This window comes from Suncus etruscus, chromosome 7 (assembly GCF_024139225.1).
Source record: "Suncus etruscus isolate mSunEtr1 chromosome 7, mSunEtr1.pri.cur, whole genome shotgun sequence".
Classification (NCBI taxonomy): Eukaryota; Metazoa; Chordata; class Mammalia; order Eulipotyphla; family Soricidae; genus Suncus; species Suncus etruscus.
In genome coordinates, this window is record NC_064854.1 from 54,259,286 (window position 1) to 54,273,098 (window position 13,813).

General features: G+C 58.2%; 1 protein-coding gene across 1 annotated transcript in view; it reads right to left on the minus strand.

The window, feature by feature from the left end:
* Positions 1 to 3,160: 3,160 nt before the first annotated feature.
* Positions 3,161 to 13,813, minus strand: part of CACNA1E (calcium voltage-gated channel subunit alpha1 E) — a 123,878-nt gene continuing 113,225 nt past the window's right edge. Inside the window, exons 35-47 of the mRNA XM_049776647.1 lie at positions 13,106 to 13,197; positions 12,798 to 12,963; positions 12,252 to 12,379; positions 9,721 to 9,817; positions 8,685 to 8,790; positions 8,282 to 8,389; positions 8,103 to 8,203; positions 7,907 to 8,013; positions 7,127 to 7,220; positions 6,397 to 6,501; positions 5,906 to 6,068; positions 5,485 to 5,672; positions 3,161 to 4,791 (exon numbers count right to left, since the gene is read on the minus strand). Of these exons, the coding sequence (XP_049632604.1) occupies positions 4,363 to 4,791; positions 5,485 to 5,672; positions 5,906 to 6,068; positions 6,397 to 6,501; positions 7,127 to 7,220; positions 7,907 to 8,013; positions 8,103 to 8,203; positions 8,282 to 8,389; positions 8,685 to 8,790; positions 9,721 to 9,817; positions 12,252 to 12,379; positions 12,798 to 12,963; positions 13,106 to 13,197 (1,884 nt within the window). The 3' untranslated portion in view covers positions 3,161 to 4,362. The remainder of the gene's footprint in view (positions 4,792 to 5,484; positions 5,673 to 5,905; positions 6,069 to 6,396; positions 6,502 to 7,126; positions 7,221 to 7,906; positions 8,014 to 8,102; positions 8,204 to 8,281; positions 8,390 to 8,684; positions 8,791 to 9,720; positions 9,818 to 12,251; positions 12,380 to 12,797; positions 12,964 to 13,105; positions 13,198 to 13,813) is intronic.

Here is a 13,813-nt window from a genome sequence, read left to right on the forward strand (position 1 = left end):
CTGGAAACCTGACAGTGGAAGGAATCAGGGTCCCCATTGGGAAGAAGGGTCTCATTAGTGCTGGGAACCCCCACAGGAGGCTCTTCCTGTCGAAATGAGTCTCCGAGGATGCTGGCTTAGTTAGATCTGGGGGATTGGGGGACAGGGACAGGGAGTGCTGTACTTTTTCGGTGTTGGCCAGTGTGCTTGGTCCAACTATTGCCTCGTGATTGTGGGGCTCACAGCCTGTTCTTTACCTGTCCTAAGAGCTCTGGTTATTACTGGTGGAGATCCCACAGCGTCTATGGTGCCATGATTATCACTTCTGCTTGGGACTGTGAGGTGTTGGAACATAAGGGGTGTCACGTGCCAGGAAGCTGCTAACCAGAGGCCACTGACAGACTAGACCTCAGCTGGGGAGAAGCCCAGTCTTTGGGGCCACCCCTGGTGGTGCTCAGGGATCCCTCCTGGCAGTGTTAGAACCCTGGTCAGCCGCATGCTAAGCGAGTGCCCTTTTGGCTCTTCCTTTCCTTTCTTTTGTAGCTGGCATTTTCAGGTTTTCTTGTGCCGAGACTCCAGTCTTGTAATCAAGCATTTAAGGCGTTTGAAATTTCAGTCACTGGACTGGGTGGGAACCTTCCAAAGTTTAGAGCAAAGGGACGGAGGCCGTGGTGGTGATGGTGGTGGAGTCAAGGCTGGTTTGTGACAGATACTTGAGCGGCGGCAGCATTAGGGGAACTGCAGGGCCTGCTGTGGCCCCCCAGGAGGACAGTCGGGTAGCCTTTCCCTTGTCCTCTGCATGGGAGACACTCAGCAGAGACCCCGTGAACGGGGTGACCTTGCAAGCCAGCCTCTACCCAAAGCAGCCATGTGAGAAGTGAGCTGGTTCTCTGCCCCCTTCCCTCCTGCATTGCTGGGACCTTGTCCTACAGGAGAGAGGAGACAATGAGGAAGAGACACCGAAAGCCTGGGGATGTCCACGCCAGCCATTTGGCCACCTGCACTTTTCTGTTGCTGCACTGACCGGCTCCTTCCTCATCAGACCATCTGCCCGATCTTAAGTGCCAAGATGGGGGATTAGCCCATTGCTGGGGGAAAGCAAAACCCAATGTAGGGGGCATGTGCTGGCACACTCAGGGCCCCCTAATGTTTCATCTGCAGCCCCCAAATAACAAGCAGACCAGTAGGTTTCAATAAGGAGACCCTGGCCCAGGACTTTGCAGAGGGGGTAACCTGGGGAAAAGCCCTCAAATCTAGGATTCTTTCGTTCCACTGGTGGGAAAGCCCTCAGCCCCCGCCTTGCTAGTTGCAAGACTGTTTCCTTTAGTGAAGGCAACAGATGCTGTTCACAGAGCCTAGTCAGGTCTGTGGGGCTCAGCAGGCCGCTCCAAGGATCTGGGGAGGGACCTTGCCCCCACAGGAGTGAAGAGGTGCAGAAAGGGAGGGGCCAGGCAAAATAGTTCTTTACAACAAGGTGGCTTTTTCTTTATTCTTCTTCCCCCTCCGATCCCTTCCCCTCCCTCCCCCCCAAAAATCCCATGAAAGTTGGTGCCTCTTTCTGGGGCCATTTCCCATTGGATCCAAACGAGCACTTATATTACAGGGGTCCCCTGGGCTGACATGCGGCTGGGGGGATGCTGCTGGGAGCATCTCACAGGCTGGACTGTGAGGGACAGTTCCCCTGCCACTGAGACACCCCACATCTTTCCGGGGCCTCTCAATGCCCCTTCCCCTCCCTCCATGCCATACCCCAAAGATTATTTCCAAGCTGACTCCCAGCAAAGCCCCCCACCCCCTTCGAAGCCCCCCAAAGACTGTGCCAGTCCATTATTGATGTCTTCAAAGCCCCCCAGGGTAGGAAAATGCCCCTTAGTTCAATGTCACCAGTGGTCTGTGTATATGGGGAGAGGCCTCCCAATACACACCTGACAACCACGTGCTGGGGCAGGTCTCCACTTCCCTCTTGTCTCCTCCTTCCTGGCTAAGTTTCACATCTAAGTTGAGTTGAGATGAGTTGCCAAGGGGCAAGTTCCTCCTTGGTGGCAGCTGGTCCCGAACCCCCTGCCCCTCAGCTCTAACTGGTGGCCTTGGGCTCTATCTCTGCTGCCAGACAGGCCAGAGCCACGCTCCAATTGGCTGGGCAGTGCCCGGCTGCACCTCACCCTTGTCCTACAACATGGGCTAAGAGTACTTGGACGTCCTGGGGCACTTTTACTCTCTGCTAGAGAGATTTGTAACTGAACATGCTTTTTGGATTCTCTTGCAGGATTCTTCATTAGGTCCAATTTAGATGGGGCAGGGGTTTTTGTTTGTTTGTTTGTTTTTGTGGGGGAGGGTCAAACTTGGTGGTGCTCAGGGCCAGCTGCGTGCAAAGCAAGCGCCCTCCCTGCTGCCCTGTTGCTCTGGTCCAACTGGGCAGTTTTAACGATGCTCTCCATCCCCTGGAGATCAGGGAGGAACAGCGTCTTCGGAGGGAGCGGAGAGGATTGTCAGCGCTAGACTGAGGGTCAGGGGGTCACAAGTGTCCAGAGGAGCGACAGGAGAAGCGCTGGGCAAGCCAGACCCCACTTCTCTGCTGAAACAGAAGGGCATGAGAGGCCTTGTCCCCCACCAATGTGTCAAGCAGATGCTAGGAAGAACATGGGCAGCTCTTGGATTCTGTTCCATCAGAAAAAAGACGCCCGAGCGGAGGGTGGAATAGGATGGGGTGAGGAGGCCACGGCTCTCGGAAGGGCAGGGATGCTGCGTGTCAAATAGCCTATTACTGACGGGCAGCAGCGTGGCGGTTCCATCCCCCGCTCCCCACAAAAGGCCATTGGGGAGGACTGGGAAATTGGTTGAAGGCACAAGTTACTGCGGGAGCTGGAAAGATGGGGATTCCGTGTGGGTCCCCCAATCTGCTTCGTTTTCCAGATTTCACCAAGGCCCTTCTCACTCCCCGACTGACCGGACATGCACTCATTAAAGGGGGGGCAGGTCCTCACTGCCCAGCCTCTGAGTGATGGGCTGGAGGAGGAGACTAGAGAGATTCTTGACCTGCAGAGAAAGGGGCGCAGCAGGAAGGTCCCAGGGCAGGTGTGTCACCTCTGAGACCACCCCAAAGGCAACCCCTCCTTCACTTTCTTGCCCTTCTGGGGTCTCCTGTTCTACCACCCCCTCCCCGAAATAAGAACTCAAGCTATTTACAGAGTTGCATGGCTTGTTCGAATCTTTTTGCAGTGAGATACTAGCAGCCCCCCTATGGTAGCACTTGGGGGTGGGGGAGCAGGAGGAAGCGCAAGGATGAGACAAGCAATTGGGGCGCCCCTGGGCCTGGGGCCTTTGGCTTGGAGCCGGCTCTGGTGGTTTGGGGGGGCACCTCCAGGAAGGAGAATCAGGCCCCGAAACCCAGTGTCGCCAAGGAGTCCCAGTCCTGCTCCCCCTGCTGCCATGTTTCCCAACTCCCAGACATTGCTCCTAGCCCCTCCTTCCTTCCTAGGCAGTGAGGGGGAAAGATGGGTCAGCCCTGGCTGGACCTCCTCATGAAATAATGGGAACTAGAGGTGAACAGTAGTGCAGGCCCCACTGTCCAAATGTGGGGAAGCCCATTCTCTAAAACCTGCCAAATCAGCGGTGCTGTGGATCCTGGAGAGGATCTAGATGTCCGTATCTCCCGATCACATACCTTCAGAACACTGCTGGGGGAGGCCCCTGGGTCCCAGAACACATGGGTGGGACGTTCTGTTTTCTCACAGCAGAAGTTGGAGGCCACCCCGCGGCACCCCCACCCTGCACCCCTCTCAGAGGGGAACAGCAGCCCTTTAGGGACCCCCCTGAGGCCCAGGGCTGGGCCAAACAGTTGGGGTGTAAGAAGGTTTTGAGATCCTCAATCCTGTTTCAAGCCCCCCCCCACCCAAAGTCCTAAGAAAGATCAGCGTTCCTTACAGCTGCTACCCCAGGGGCGGCTCAGCCAGGGCCACCTGCACCCCTGTGGCAGCCAGAGAACAATCTAAAATCCAGGGTCGGCCTTTCTTCCATGCTGCCCCCATGGCTCTTGGGGGGGGGGGCACAGTGTTGTCCCCTCAGCGTGGCAAGGCCCTGGGGCAGCAGGTCGAAGCTGAGGTATATTTGCGAGTGATCCCGACAGTCCTGTCCACACGGGGGTCCAGCCCCATCTCCGGGGGACGCGGGGCGGCCCCTCCCACTGGCCTATGGCTTTGCTCGCTCAGTTCTGCTGCTGCGGCCCCTCTGCCCCGGCTAGGGGACACATCGGGGGTGAGGACCGGGGTCCCACTGCGGAAGGGAGGCGGCGCCCACCTTGCACAGGCAGTGGAGCAAGTGGGGGTGTCCAGCCGGGCGCCTGCGTCCTCCTGCGCAGTGCGGCGCATGCAGTGGGGAGGGGCCCTAGCATCTGTCGTCCTCCTCTGTGTCGCTCAGGAGGTCACCAGCCGCCCCGCACAGGCGCCGCCTCCGCCGATAGTGGCCGTTGGGCATCTGCCAGCTGTGCCGCAGTGGTGGGGCTGAGCCGATGGTGTTGGCACGGCCCAAGCTAGTGGCCACGGCCGCCTCGAAGGTCAGTGTTTCCTCCTCGCCGCAGTCCGAGGCTTGTGTGTCCTCTGGCCCCGCCAGGTACGGCTCCGAGATGTAGCGCTGCGGGGAGGAGGACGCGCAGCCCACTGCCAGCGGGGAGCCCTCCTGGCTACCCTGGGCTGAGCCGTAGGTGAGGAGAGGCCGCGGTTTGGGGGGCACTGGGGGAAGCTGCCGCCGGCCACGTCTGGGAGTGCTGGTGTCAGAGACGGATGGAGTGGAGCTTTCGCTGAAGGAACCAGCACCCTGTGAGTGGGGGGGGGGCAGGCCTGTGAGACTCGGGGGTCTTAGCTTCCCCAAAATACACCCTGGCCCTGCATTCTCTCTGGGAGCCTGGAAGGCTGAATCCCACTTTTTTTTGTTTTGTGCTTTTTGTTTTTAGGCCACACTTGGTGGCACTTGGGAATCAGGCTGGGGGACCCAATGGGATGCTGAGGATCAAACCCAGGGGTCTTAAACTCGTGGCCCTCGAGCCATTTGAAGCCCTCCGTACAACATTTTTTGGCCCGCGGCTGGCCTTCAAATATTTCAATATTCGCGATTATTCGCTTACCAAATAATCGCAATAAAAATCACATTAGTAAGAAAAAAATTGCATTAAACATTCCCATACTCCAAGCAGTTCCGTCCGGGGTATGCAAATGTTTAATGCGATTTTTTGCTATTTTTTCTTACTAATGCGATTTTTTATTGCGAATATTCGGTAAGGGAAATCCCTTATGCGGCCCTGCCTCACCTCGACTTTGCCTCCTGCCCCCAGGTAAATTGAGTTTGAGACCCCTGATCAAACCTGAGTCGGCTGTGTGCAAGGCAAATGCCCTCCCCACTGTCCTATCACTCCAGCACCCTGAGTTCCACTTCTAAGCATGCACAAGGGGCATTCCTGGGGAGTGTGCTGGGGGGTTTCTGGGTTGTGAGCCCTATCGGGCTCCCACTCACCTTCCTGCTGGGGGTCCCTACCCTGCCCTCACTGGGGGACCGGGATGGCCGGTGCTCAGGGGATTCGCTGTCAGCCTGAGCACCACGCTCCTCCGAGTTGCAGCGGGACACATCTGGGGACAGCAGGTGTTTGCGTTCCTTGGAGCGGCCGCGCTCCCGGCCTCCACGGAGACTCTCAGACTTGTGGCCTGAGATAGAGGCAGCAGCTGGTCAGGCAGGAAGGTAAGGGGGGAACAGTTCTAGGTGTTTGGTTTTGAAGGAGCAATGAGTTAGATCCTCACGGCATCACCCCTTAAACAGGCCCCCCTAGAGGCCAATCCCAGCAGTGCTCGGGATAGATCCAGGTTCTGTGCTGGGGGGGAACAACCACGTGGGGTACGGGGAGCTGCTCCTTGCAACTCTCCCCTGGTTCCCCGCTTACCCGCATCCACATTGAGCCGCAGGGAGGAGTGGTAGCTTCGTCTGCGGGACCGATATGTGTTCTCGCTGCTGCGCTCCATGGAAAACTCCTCCAGCCACGAGGTGCCCGAGCGCTTGTCCCGGATGGTGGAGAAGGAGCGACGCATGGAACTGGGATCCAGCACCTGGGGGTGCCCGAGCCAGGCCATCAGCCAGGCGGGTCAGTGCACCAGCCTAGAGATACTCGGGGCCCCTCCTGGCTGCTCTGGCCGAGCTCTGCAGCCCCCCGTTTTGCCTTTACTCGGGCCCCACTGGGCCCATCCCCCACCACAGACGTCAACACAGACTCACAAGAATTTGTGTCTGTCAGAACGTGACGTGACACGGAGGGGAGAAGAGGCAGGAACAGACACAGGGGCGGCTGAAGGTGTCCCTCACCTGAAACTCTCTCGGCCCTCTGCTCCTATCCCCCCAACTCACGGGGTGTCATGGGGCGCAGCGGGCACTCTTTACCTGGGGATCCACAGTCAGGCGCGGCATAGATGCCGCCTTCCCAGATCCCGCCCGGTGCTGCGTGTCCACGGGGAGGTAGCTGCCCACAGCACTAACCTCGGGCTCCTGGAAGCAGACACATGGCCACAATGGGGGTGTGGGGTGCCCAATCCCCCATGAGGTGCTGCCAAGTGCTTGGGAGCCACGGACGACCAATCGATGCCAAGGACCCTTTGCTTGGCCTGGGGGTGGGCATATCAGACCCCAGGATGGGACAGAAAGGCTCAGAGGAGAAAAAGCTGCTTTATCCAAAGGAGAGAGGGGATGGAAACAGGGGCACCACACACAGGGACACACAGCAGCAAGTGGGTGCATGGAGACGCCGGTATTGACAACAGGGCGACGGACAGACAACCTTCGCCCCCCCCTCCCATGACTTGGCCCCACTGCACCAGGCTTTATGTGCAGAAATTGGGAATAGTACAAGCAAAGTGGGGTACAGGCTTTGGTGGGAGGCTGGGGCCAGCATCTCCCACACGGCTAAGCTGACCCCCCTCTGGAGATGGAATATCAAGGCGCAGTGTGGGGGTCCATCTCCTCCAGTGGGGGGTTCTGGGCACCAAGAATGGCCAGTTGACCTGGGCCATACGGATGGACGGATATATGGGACCCCGGATCAAGGACTCTCCTCCAGAGTCCAGGGGGTGAATCCTGACAGCAGGGTGCCCTGATGCCTCCCCAGTTCATTCACCAGTGACTCCTGCTCCTGCTCCTCATCATCCATGCAGGCCAGCTGGAGCCGCTCTCGGGCTGAGAGTGGACTCGTGGGCACGTATCCACGGCCGCTGTGGAAGGCAAAGCCTAGCTCAGGGGAGCACTGGCCCAGCACGGCCCCCACTGCTGCCGGGTCTGGGCTCCATCCAGAATGTTCCCCTGGGGAAGTGGAGGGGGATCAGAGTCCCCCACATGTAGACACAGATATTCAGGGGAACCTGTATGCTCTCACAAAATGTGCCTGGAAACTCCCACATGTCAGGTCCACACTTGCTCCTGGGGACTCGGAAGACACCACCCCAGGCCTGTCCTTGAACTCAACAAGACTCACAGGAAACTAGTGAGCTGGTCCCCAGTGCAACCACCACATATGCCAGCCACACCTTCACCAGAACACGGCCCCGCCACATCCTGTCCAGGAGGGCAGCAGCAATTGTCTGGTGACCCCCAATGCCAGCTTTAGGGTGACCCTCTTTCTCAATAAAAACTGGTCCAATTGACAATGCAGTAAATCAATCTGCAATTGTGGGGGGTCATGATCCCTCCTACATGGTCCCAGGTCAGTTCTCCATCCCTCTGCAGCATCTTGGTGTGGGCAGGGACAGGGGTTCATTGACCATGTTCCAGAGATAGGCTCTCTTGGGACACAGCACCCAGTAAGCAAAAGGCCCAGCATTCCCTCCTTACTTTCGGAATGGAAAGTAAAAGTTAGGGTGGACAGCGTGGCCTTGGCAGCCACTTGAGGCCCCCGACTTACAGGCTGGCCATGGGGTCCTGCTGCAGGTAGGGCAGAGCACGGGCGTTGGCCACAATTTCCTCAGGCAGTGACGAGGGCTCCATGCGTTGGAACATGGGTGCATTTTTCTGGGGTCCAGGCGGCAGGAGAGCGGGAAGTCAGTGTGTGGTGGTGGGGGGACTTGCACCCCAGAGTCCCCTCTCCAGCCCACACATACCTGCTCCTCCAGTTGCTGCCTCTGCTTCTTGATCTTGCTCTGCTTGTAGTAATCCATGATCATCATGGCTGCATAGATCTTCCCCACTGTCAGCTCAGATGCTGCGACACATAGGGGACAAGGTAGAGCTTAGTGCTGCATACCTGGGGTGCCCCCGCTGCCCAGGCCCGCACCCCCACCTTTCGGCATGGGCACCAGGAGGTCAAGCATCTTCTGGGACAAATTAGGCCAGATGGTCAGCGTCTCCTTCTGCAACTCCGAGTCCAGCTGCTGCCTGTCAGCGCCACCTGCAAAGATCCAGGAGGTACCAAGCAACCTTGGTGGGTCTCAGACCTCCTTGCCTGCCTCATGCCAGTCACTGGGGCTCAGCAACCTGAGTGTAGGAGGCCCAGAGATGGCCCCAAGAGAAGGCACTGGCAAGACCTGTGGTGCACAGAGGGTCTGTCCTGAGGCTGGAGGGGCCCTGGGAAGTAGCAGTGCTTTATGTCCAGTGGCGCTCCCCAAGGAGAGAGGGGGGAGACCCAAACTACAGGGGGCAAGAGAGGGAACCCCACACCTCTTCTGGTCCCTACCTCCCCTCACCTTTGGCGATCTTAATGTCCAGGGCTGTGCGGATTAGAGCCATGAGCGTGGAGGTGAAATGCACCGTCATGTCCTCGGCCACCGGCATGTTCATCAACACCAGCCTCTGTGAAACACAGAGCAGGAGAGACGCAGGAGAGACACACCCAGACACCGTGTCAGAGGGCAGCGGCGCTGCTGGAGATGCCCCACCCCCTGCTGCTGGTTTTCGGGGGTCCCTTATATGGGGGTTCCAAGCAGCTTGCAGGGGGTCAGGGCAGCTGGGAGAGGAGGCAGCTCAGGGAGGGGGCCCTTCCCCACCTCGATCTTGACCCGTGACCAAGAGGCCCGTGAACACCCCCAACTCCATGGGCTCAGGGCCTGCAGATTCCAGAGCTGCATCCTGGCGCCCCCTTTTTAGTAGACGGTGAGGGTTGGCGGCATGGCTCACATGCACAATCCAGCATGTCCGCAGGGTGAGGAGCAGAGAGAGATGGGGGTGCAGACGGGGGCAGGGAGGAGCCAGGCAGGGCGGGATGGGGGGACAGCCAGATCCTTTCCAGAGAGTAGCTTTGCGCTCACATCAGATGTGCCCCCTTCTGCCTCAGAAAGCTGGGACCATGCTACCCCCTGACTCTGGAGGGGTAAGTGGGGGTCCCCTAAGGGTGCCTGTACCACAGAGATGCTCTTGGGAGCCAAACTATCAGTGTTAGGAGGGCCCAGAGCGATTAGCTCAGCAACGAGGGGTTCTGGGACTCATGGCAATGGCACCAAGGGGGCGGTCTCTTGAACTCAGAGCCTCTGGTTTCTGCTGAGCCCAACTCCTGCTTCTCCCCCCACTCTGAACTTCTGTGCTGGGAGAGTCTCACCCTAGTAAGGGCTCATGAGTGAAGGCATGAGGGTGGGCTGAGAATGCCCCCATGAGGCCCTACTAGGATGCGGGAGGGAACGGGAGGGGCCAGTTTTCCTCACTCATCCCTGCAGCAGCTGGGCTGCCTCAGCCACAGTCAGCTGCCCCCTGCCCCCCACTTCGTCCCAGGGCGAAGGGGGCATCTACCTTATAGGCCACCTTGGAGGGGCATCGCTTGCCGAGGCCTAGCGGAGGCGACATGAGGGTCAACATCTCGTACATCTCAGTGTAATGGATGCGGCCGCTGCTCAGGTGGGGCGGGATGGGGTGGGGCGGGGGAGGGTGCGGCGGGAAGGAAGGCACCCCCGAGGGCCCAGACCACGCACACACACACACGCACACACATGAGAACACGGGAGGAGAAACATGGACAGAGGAGAAGAACGGGAGACCTGTTAATCGGAGCAAATGGGGCCGGGTTTATACGGCGTCTACACAGGCGTAAGGGCCCTCGGGCCCCGCCAGCTGGGGTGCGGGCGGTATAAACTGGATCCACGGTCCCCCTCAAAGCCAAGGCCGTGATCCCCTGGGTGATGGCAGGGTGACTGGCTCTCAGGGGTCAGCAGCCTGTCTGCCACCTGGTTCTGCAAAGCCACAGCCTATGGCATGCCGGGCGGCAGGACGGAACCAGGGGCAGAGTTGGGCTGGCCCTACATGTGGCCCAGCACCACTGGAGTTTAAAGAGTCTGAGCAGAGGCAGCTGCCATTCCCCCTGGACCACCCAAAACTGTTCCTGTGGCCCCAGGAGCTCCAACATGGATCCCCTCACCTCCCAACACCCCTGGCCTGAGTCACAAGGACAGAGGCCACAGCATCTAAGGGTGGGCAGGCAGGTACTGCAGACCGGTGAGGGTCTGCACCCCACAGAGCCACTATGGGCCACAGTTGGGGGGATCTGAGTGGGCCTGGACCCCGTGTGTGCAGTTTGTTAGTACAGGTGTATCATGTGGATGTGCGTGCGTGGCAGTACGCTTGTGTGTCTGACTCTCTCCTATTAAGTTTTGAGACACTCAGCCCTGAGTGTAGGCCCCTCATGGCAGGTCCCGCCCAAGGGCGCCTTTTTTTTTTTTTGGTTTTTGGGCCACACCCCGCGGTGCTCAGGGGTTACTCCTGGCTATCTGCTCAGAAATAGCTCCTGGCAGGCACGGGGGACCATATGGGACACCGGGATTCGAACCAACCACCTTTGGTCCTGTGCTATCTCTCCGGGCCCAACGCCTTCTGCACAGACCACAGCTGCTCTCTGGGTGTGTCCAGGCCTCTTTAAACTCAAAGGAAAGCAATGGAGTGTCCCCATGGGTGGTGGGTGGCGGAGCAGCGCAAAGTGGGGGAGGGGTGAGGGGAGCCACGTGCTCCATGCCAGGCCATAGGCCAACCTTGCAGGCCACCCTGTACGGGCAGTTCTCTCCCAGGCCCAGAGGTGGCGAAATGACCCGCACTAATCTGTACATGTCCTTATACGGGATCCTGCCGCTGCAAAGGAAGCACAGGCAGTTAGGGCACAGGCGGGCTGTGCCATCAGCGCTATTCAAGCGCCACACTGTGCCCCGCAGCCTGTCTTGAGCCCAGCACACAGGTGACAAGCTTCGACTGCCACATGCTGTCGTAAAAGGCTGGTTCCCAGGCTGTGCTATCCACAACAATGAGTGATGAATTATCCCACAGTGAGTGATGAATTATCCCTGTGTGTGCCCACGCTGCTGTGTAGACGCGCACGGGTAGTTCCATGAGACCGTGCCAAGGTATTATCCTTGAGAGCCCAGGCCCTGCCACCCTGGGTGAGGGCCTTTGGGAACCGCCAGCAGCACTATCCTCTATCCCGTCTGTATATAGACGTGGGGCCCTTTCTCCACATTTCTCTTTTCCTTCTTCCGCACAGAAGCTTCGAGCACCTGCAGCCCCTCGGTCCCGGGAAGAAGAGTGGAAGGCCCATTTACGCTTTGGGGACAGGGTGGTACTCAGGCCTAGGCTTGTGGACACACAGTGTAGGGTACTATGCAATCCCAGGACCCCTGAAGACGGGGTTCGTCTGGGGCACCCACCCAATTCCAGAGGAGACATGGGAGGAAGGCCCAATCCTAATGCCTGGCACACAGGCGTGGGCACCCCCGTTAGTGTGTCCTGCTGTCACCGGTCACCCAACACAACCCCTGAACAGAAGGGAGAGCAGAGATGGGGCACCAAACAAGCCCTAGGCCCCCTAACTCCGAAGGCACCCATGTGCCTACCCATCATGGGCCCAGGCAACCTGATCCAACACAAACCTCAGTGTCTCTATTTGGCCAAAGCCGCCAGCTCTGTTCCAAAATTTGAGAGTGACAGGCAGAGAGCCCAGGAACCTGGAACCCCACGACAACCCAGACAACTCAGGGGGAGGGGAGGTCACGCCTTAAGTCTTGCAGGTTGGGTTGTATGTAAGGGGAATTTCCATGTACACCCCATGCCCTCCCCACAATGGGGCATGAAGGCCACCACCCCTATCTGTCTGTGGTGCTGCCCCCCAAAGTCTGACCACAGAACAGCAGCAGGAAATGATGTATGGGGAGGCAGGCACATCTGTGGCATCAACAAACCCCACCTGGCAGACGCAGGAAGAGGGGACACAGCTGGAGCAGGAACTGCCCATCACCCCACACCTGGCCCTCCTGAGCTCCCAATACCCCCATACGCTCACGCACCAGGCAGCACGGTCGTACTCGGCCCAGACACGGACAAATTCATCCAGGTGGTGTGGGCCCAGGATGGATGAGTCTCGGGTTAGATACTCGAAATTGTCCATGATCACAGCCACAAAGAGGTTTAGCATCTGCGGTGGTGGGGAGAGATTTTTGGGGCACAGAAATAGGCAGTTGAGACTCCATGTGTCCCCTAGAAGCTGTAACTGGCCTGGACCCCATATCCAGCAGGGTCTAGGTCTAGGCCAGCTGGGGCTGAACAGACACAGGGAGAGACAGTGAGCGGAGCCCACTGTTCTCACATGTCTCCCCCAATCATGCGACCACCATGGTGGGTCCTCAAATTTCCGTCCCCAAGTGGCCCCTGTGTGGCTCTCTTCATTCCCATCCTCCAAAGACAGAGGGCATGAGCTGTACTCCCTGAGGTAGTATGTGCACCCCAGAGTCAGCTAAGAGGAGGACCACAGCATCTCCCGGGCCAGGTCCCCATGGGACAGAGCCATTTCCATAGCCTCCAGTGGCCCGTGCCCCCCTCCACCTAAGGCTCACCAGAAAAGAGCAGAAGAAGATGAAGGACACAAAGTAGACGTAGGCCAAGTCAGTTCCGCAGCGCTCCTGGCCTGGGGGCCCAGCGGGCGCACTGGTGTCGGGCTCACAGCCCTTCTCTCCTAGGCAGCTCAGCATGATCTCCTGCCAGGCCTCACCCGTGGCACTCCTGTACCCAAAGTTGGGGGTCCATGGGGAGGTCATATCCCTGTACCTCAGACCCTGGAACACTACATTTATCCCTCAACCACTGGGATCTGGGAACCCAGCATGTACCCCCACCCCTGACCACCTATGCACCCTGCAGGTACCGGAAGAGCAGCATGAGGGACCCAAAAAAGCTCCGGAAGTTGTTATGGCGATTAATGTGACTTTCCTCGTCCAGTTTGATGTTCCCAAAAACCTATAGGGGGCAGAGGAGATGAAGACCACATGAGGTGTCATTCACTGGGCATAGGGCACAGGGCTATGGCCTGGAGCAGAGCACCTAGGAAATTATAGACATTAAATTATAGAAATTATATTCTTTTCTGTCTGAGCCCACCAGTGGGGTGTGTGGAGAGTGTGTGTCTGGAAAGATGAACAGACAACAAATGGGAGGTGGATAAGAAAGGGGGGTTGTCAAGGGGTGTCACCAACAGCTCAGGGATGGGGGTTTAGAAAAACACTCTGAAGGGCCCCACACACTGAATGGGAGGCTCAAGAAGGAGCAGTGGATTCTGGCTCAGTCCCAAAAACTACCTGCAGTCCCTGGAGTGAGCCAAGCACCACTGGGTGTGGCCTAACCCAACCCCCAAAATAACACAATTCAGGTTTGTGAGTAAAAATGTAGTCAGGGGGCTGGAGAGATAGCATGGAGGTAAGGCATTTGCCTTTCATGCAGAAGGATGGTGGTTCGAACCCCAGCATCCCATTAGGTCCCCTGTGCCTGCCAGTGGCGATTTCTGAGCATAGAGCCAGGAGTAACCCCTGAGCGCTGCCGGGTATGACCCCAAAACAACAACAGTAACAAAAAATGT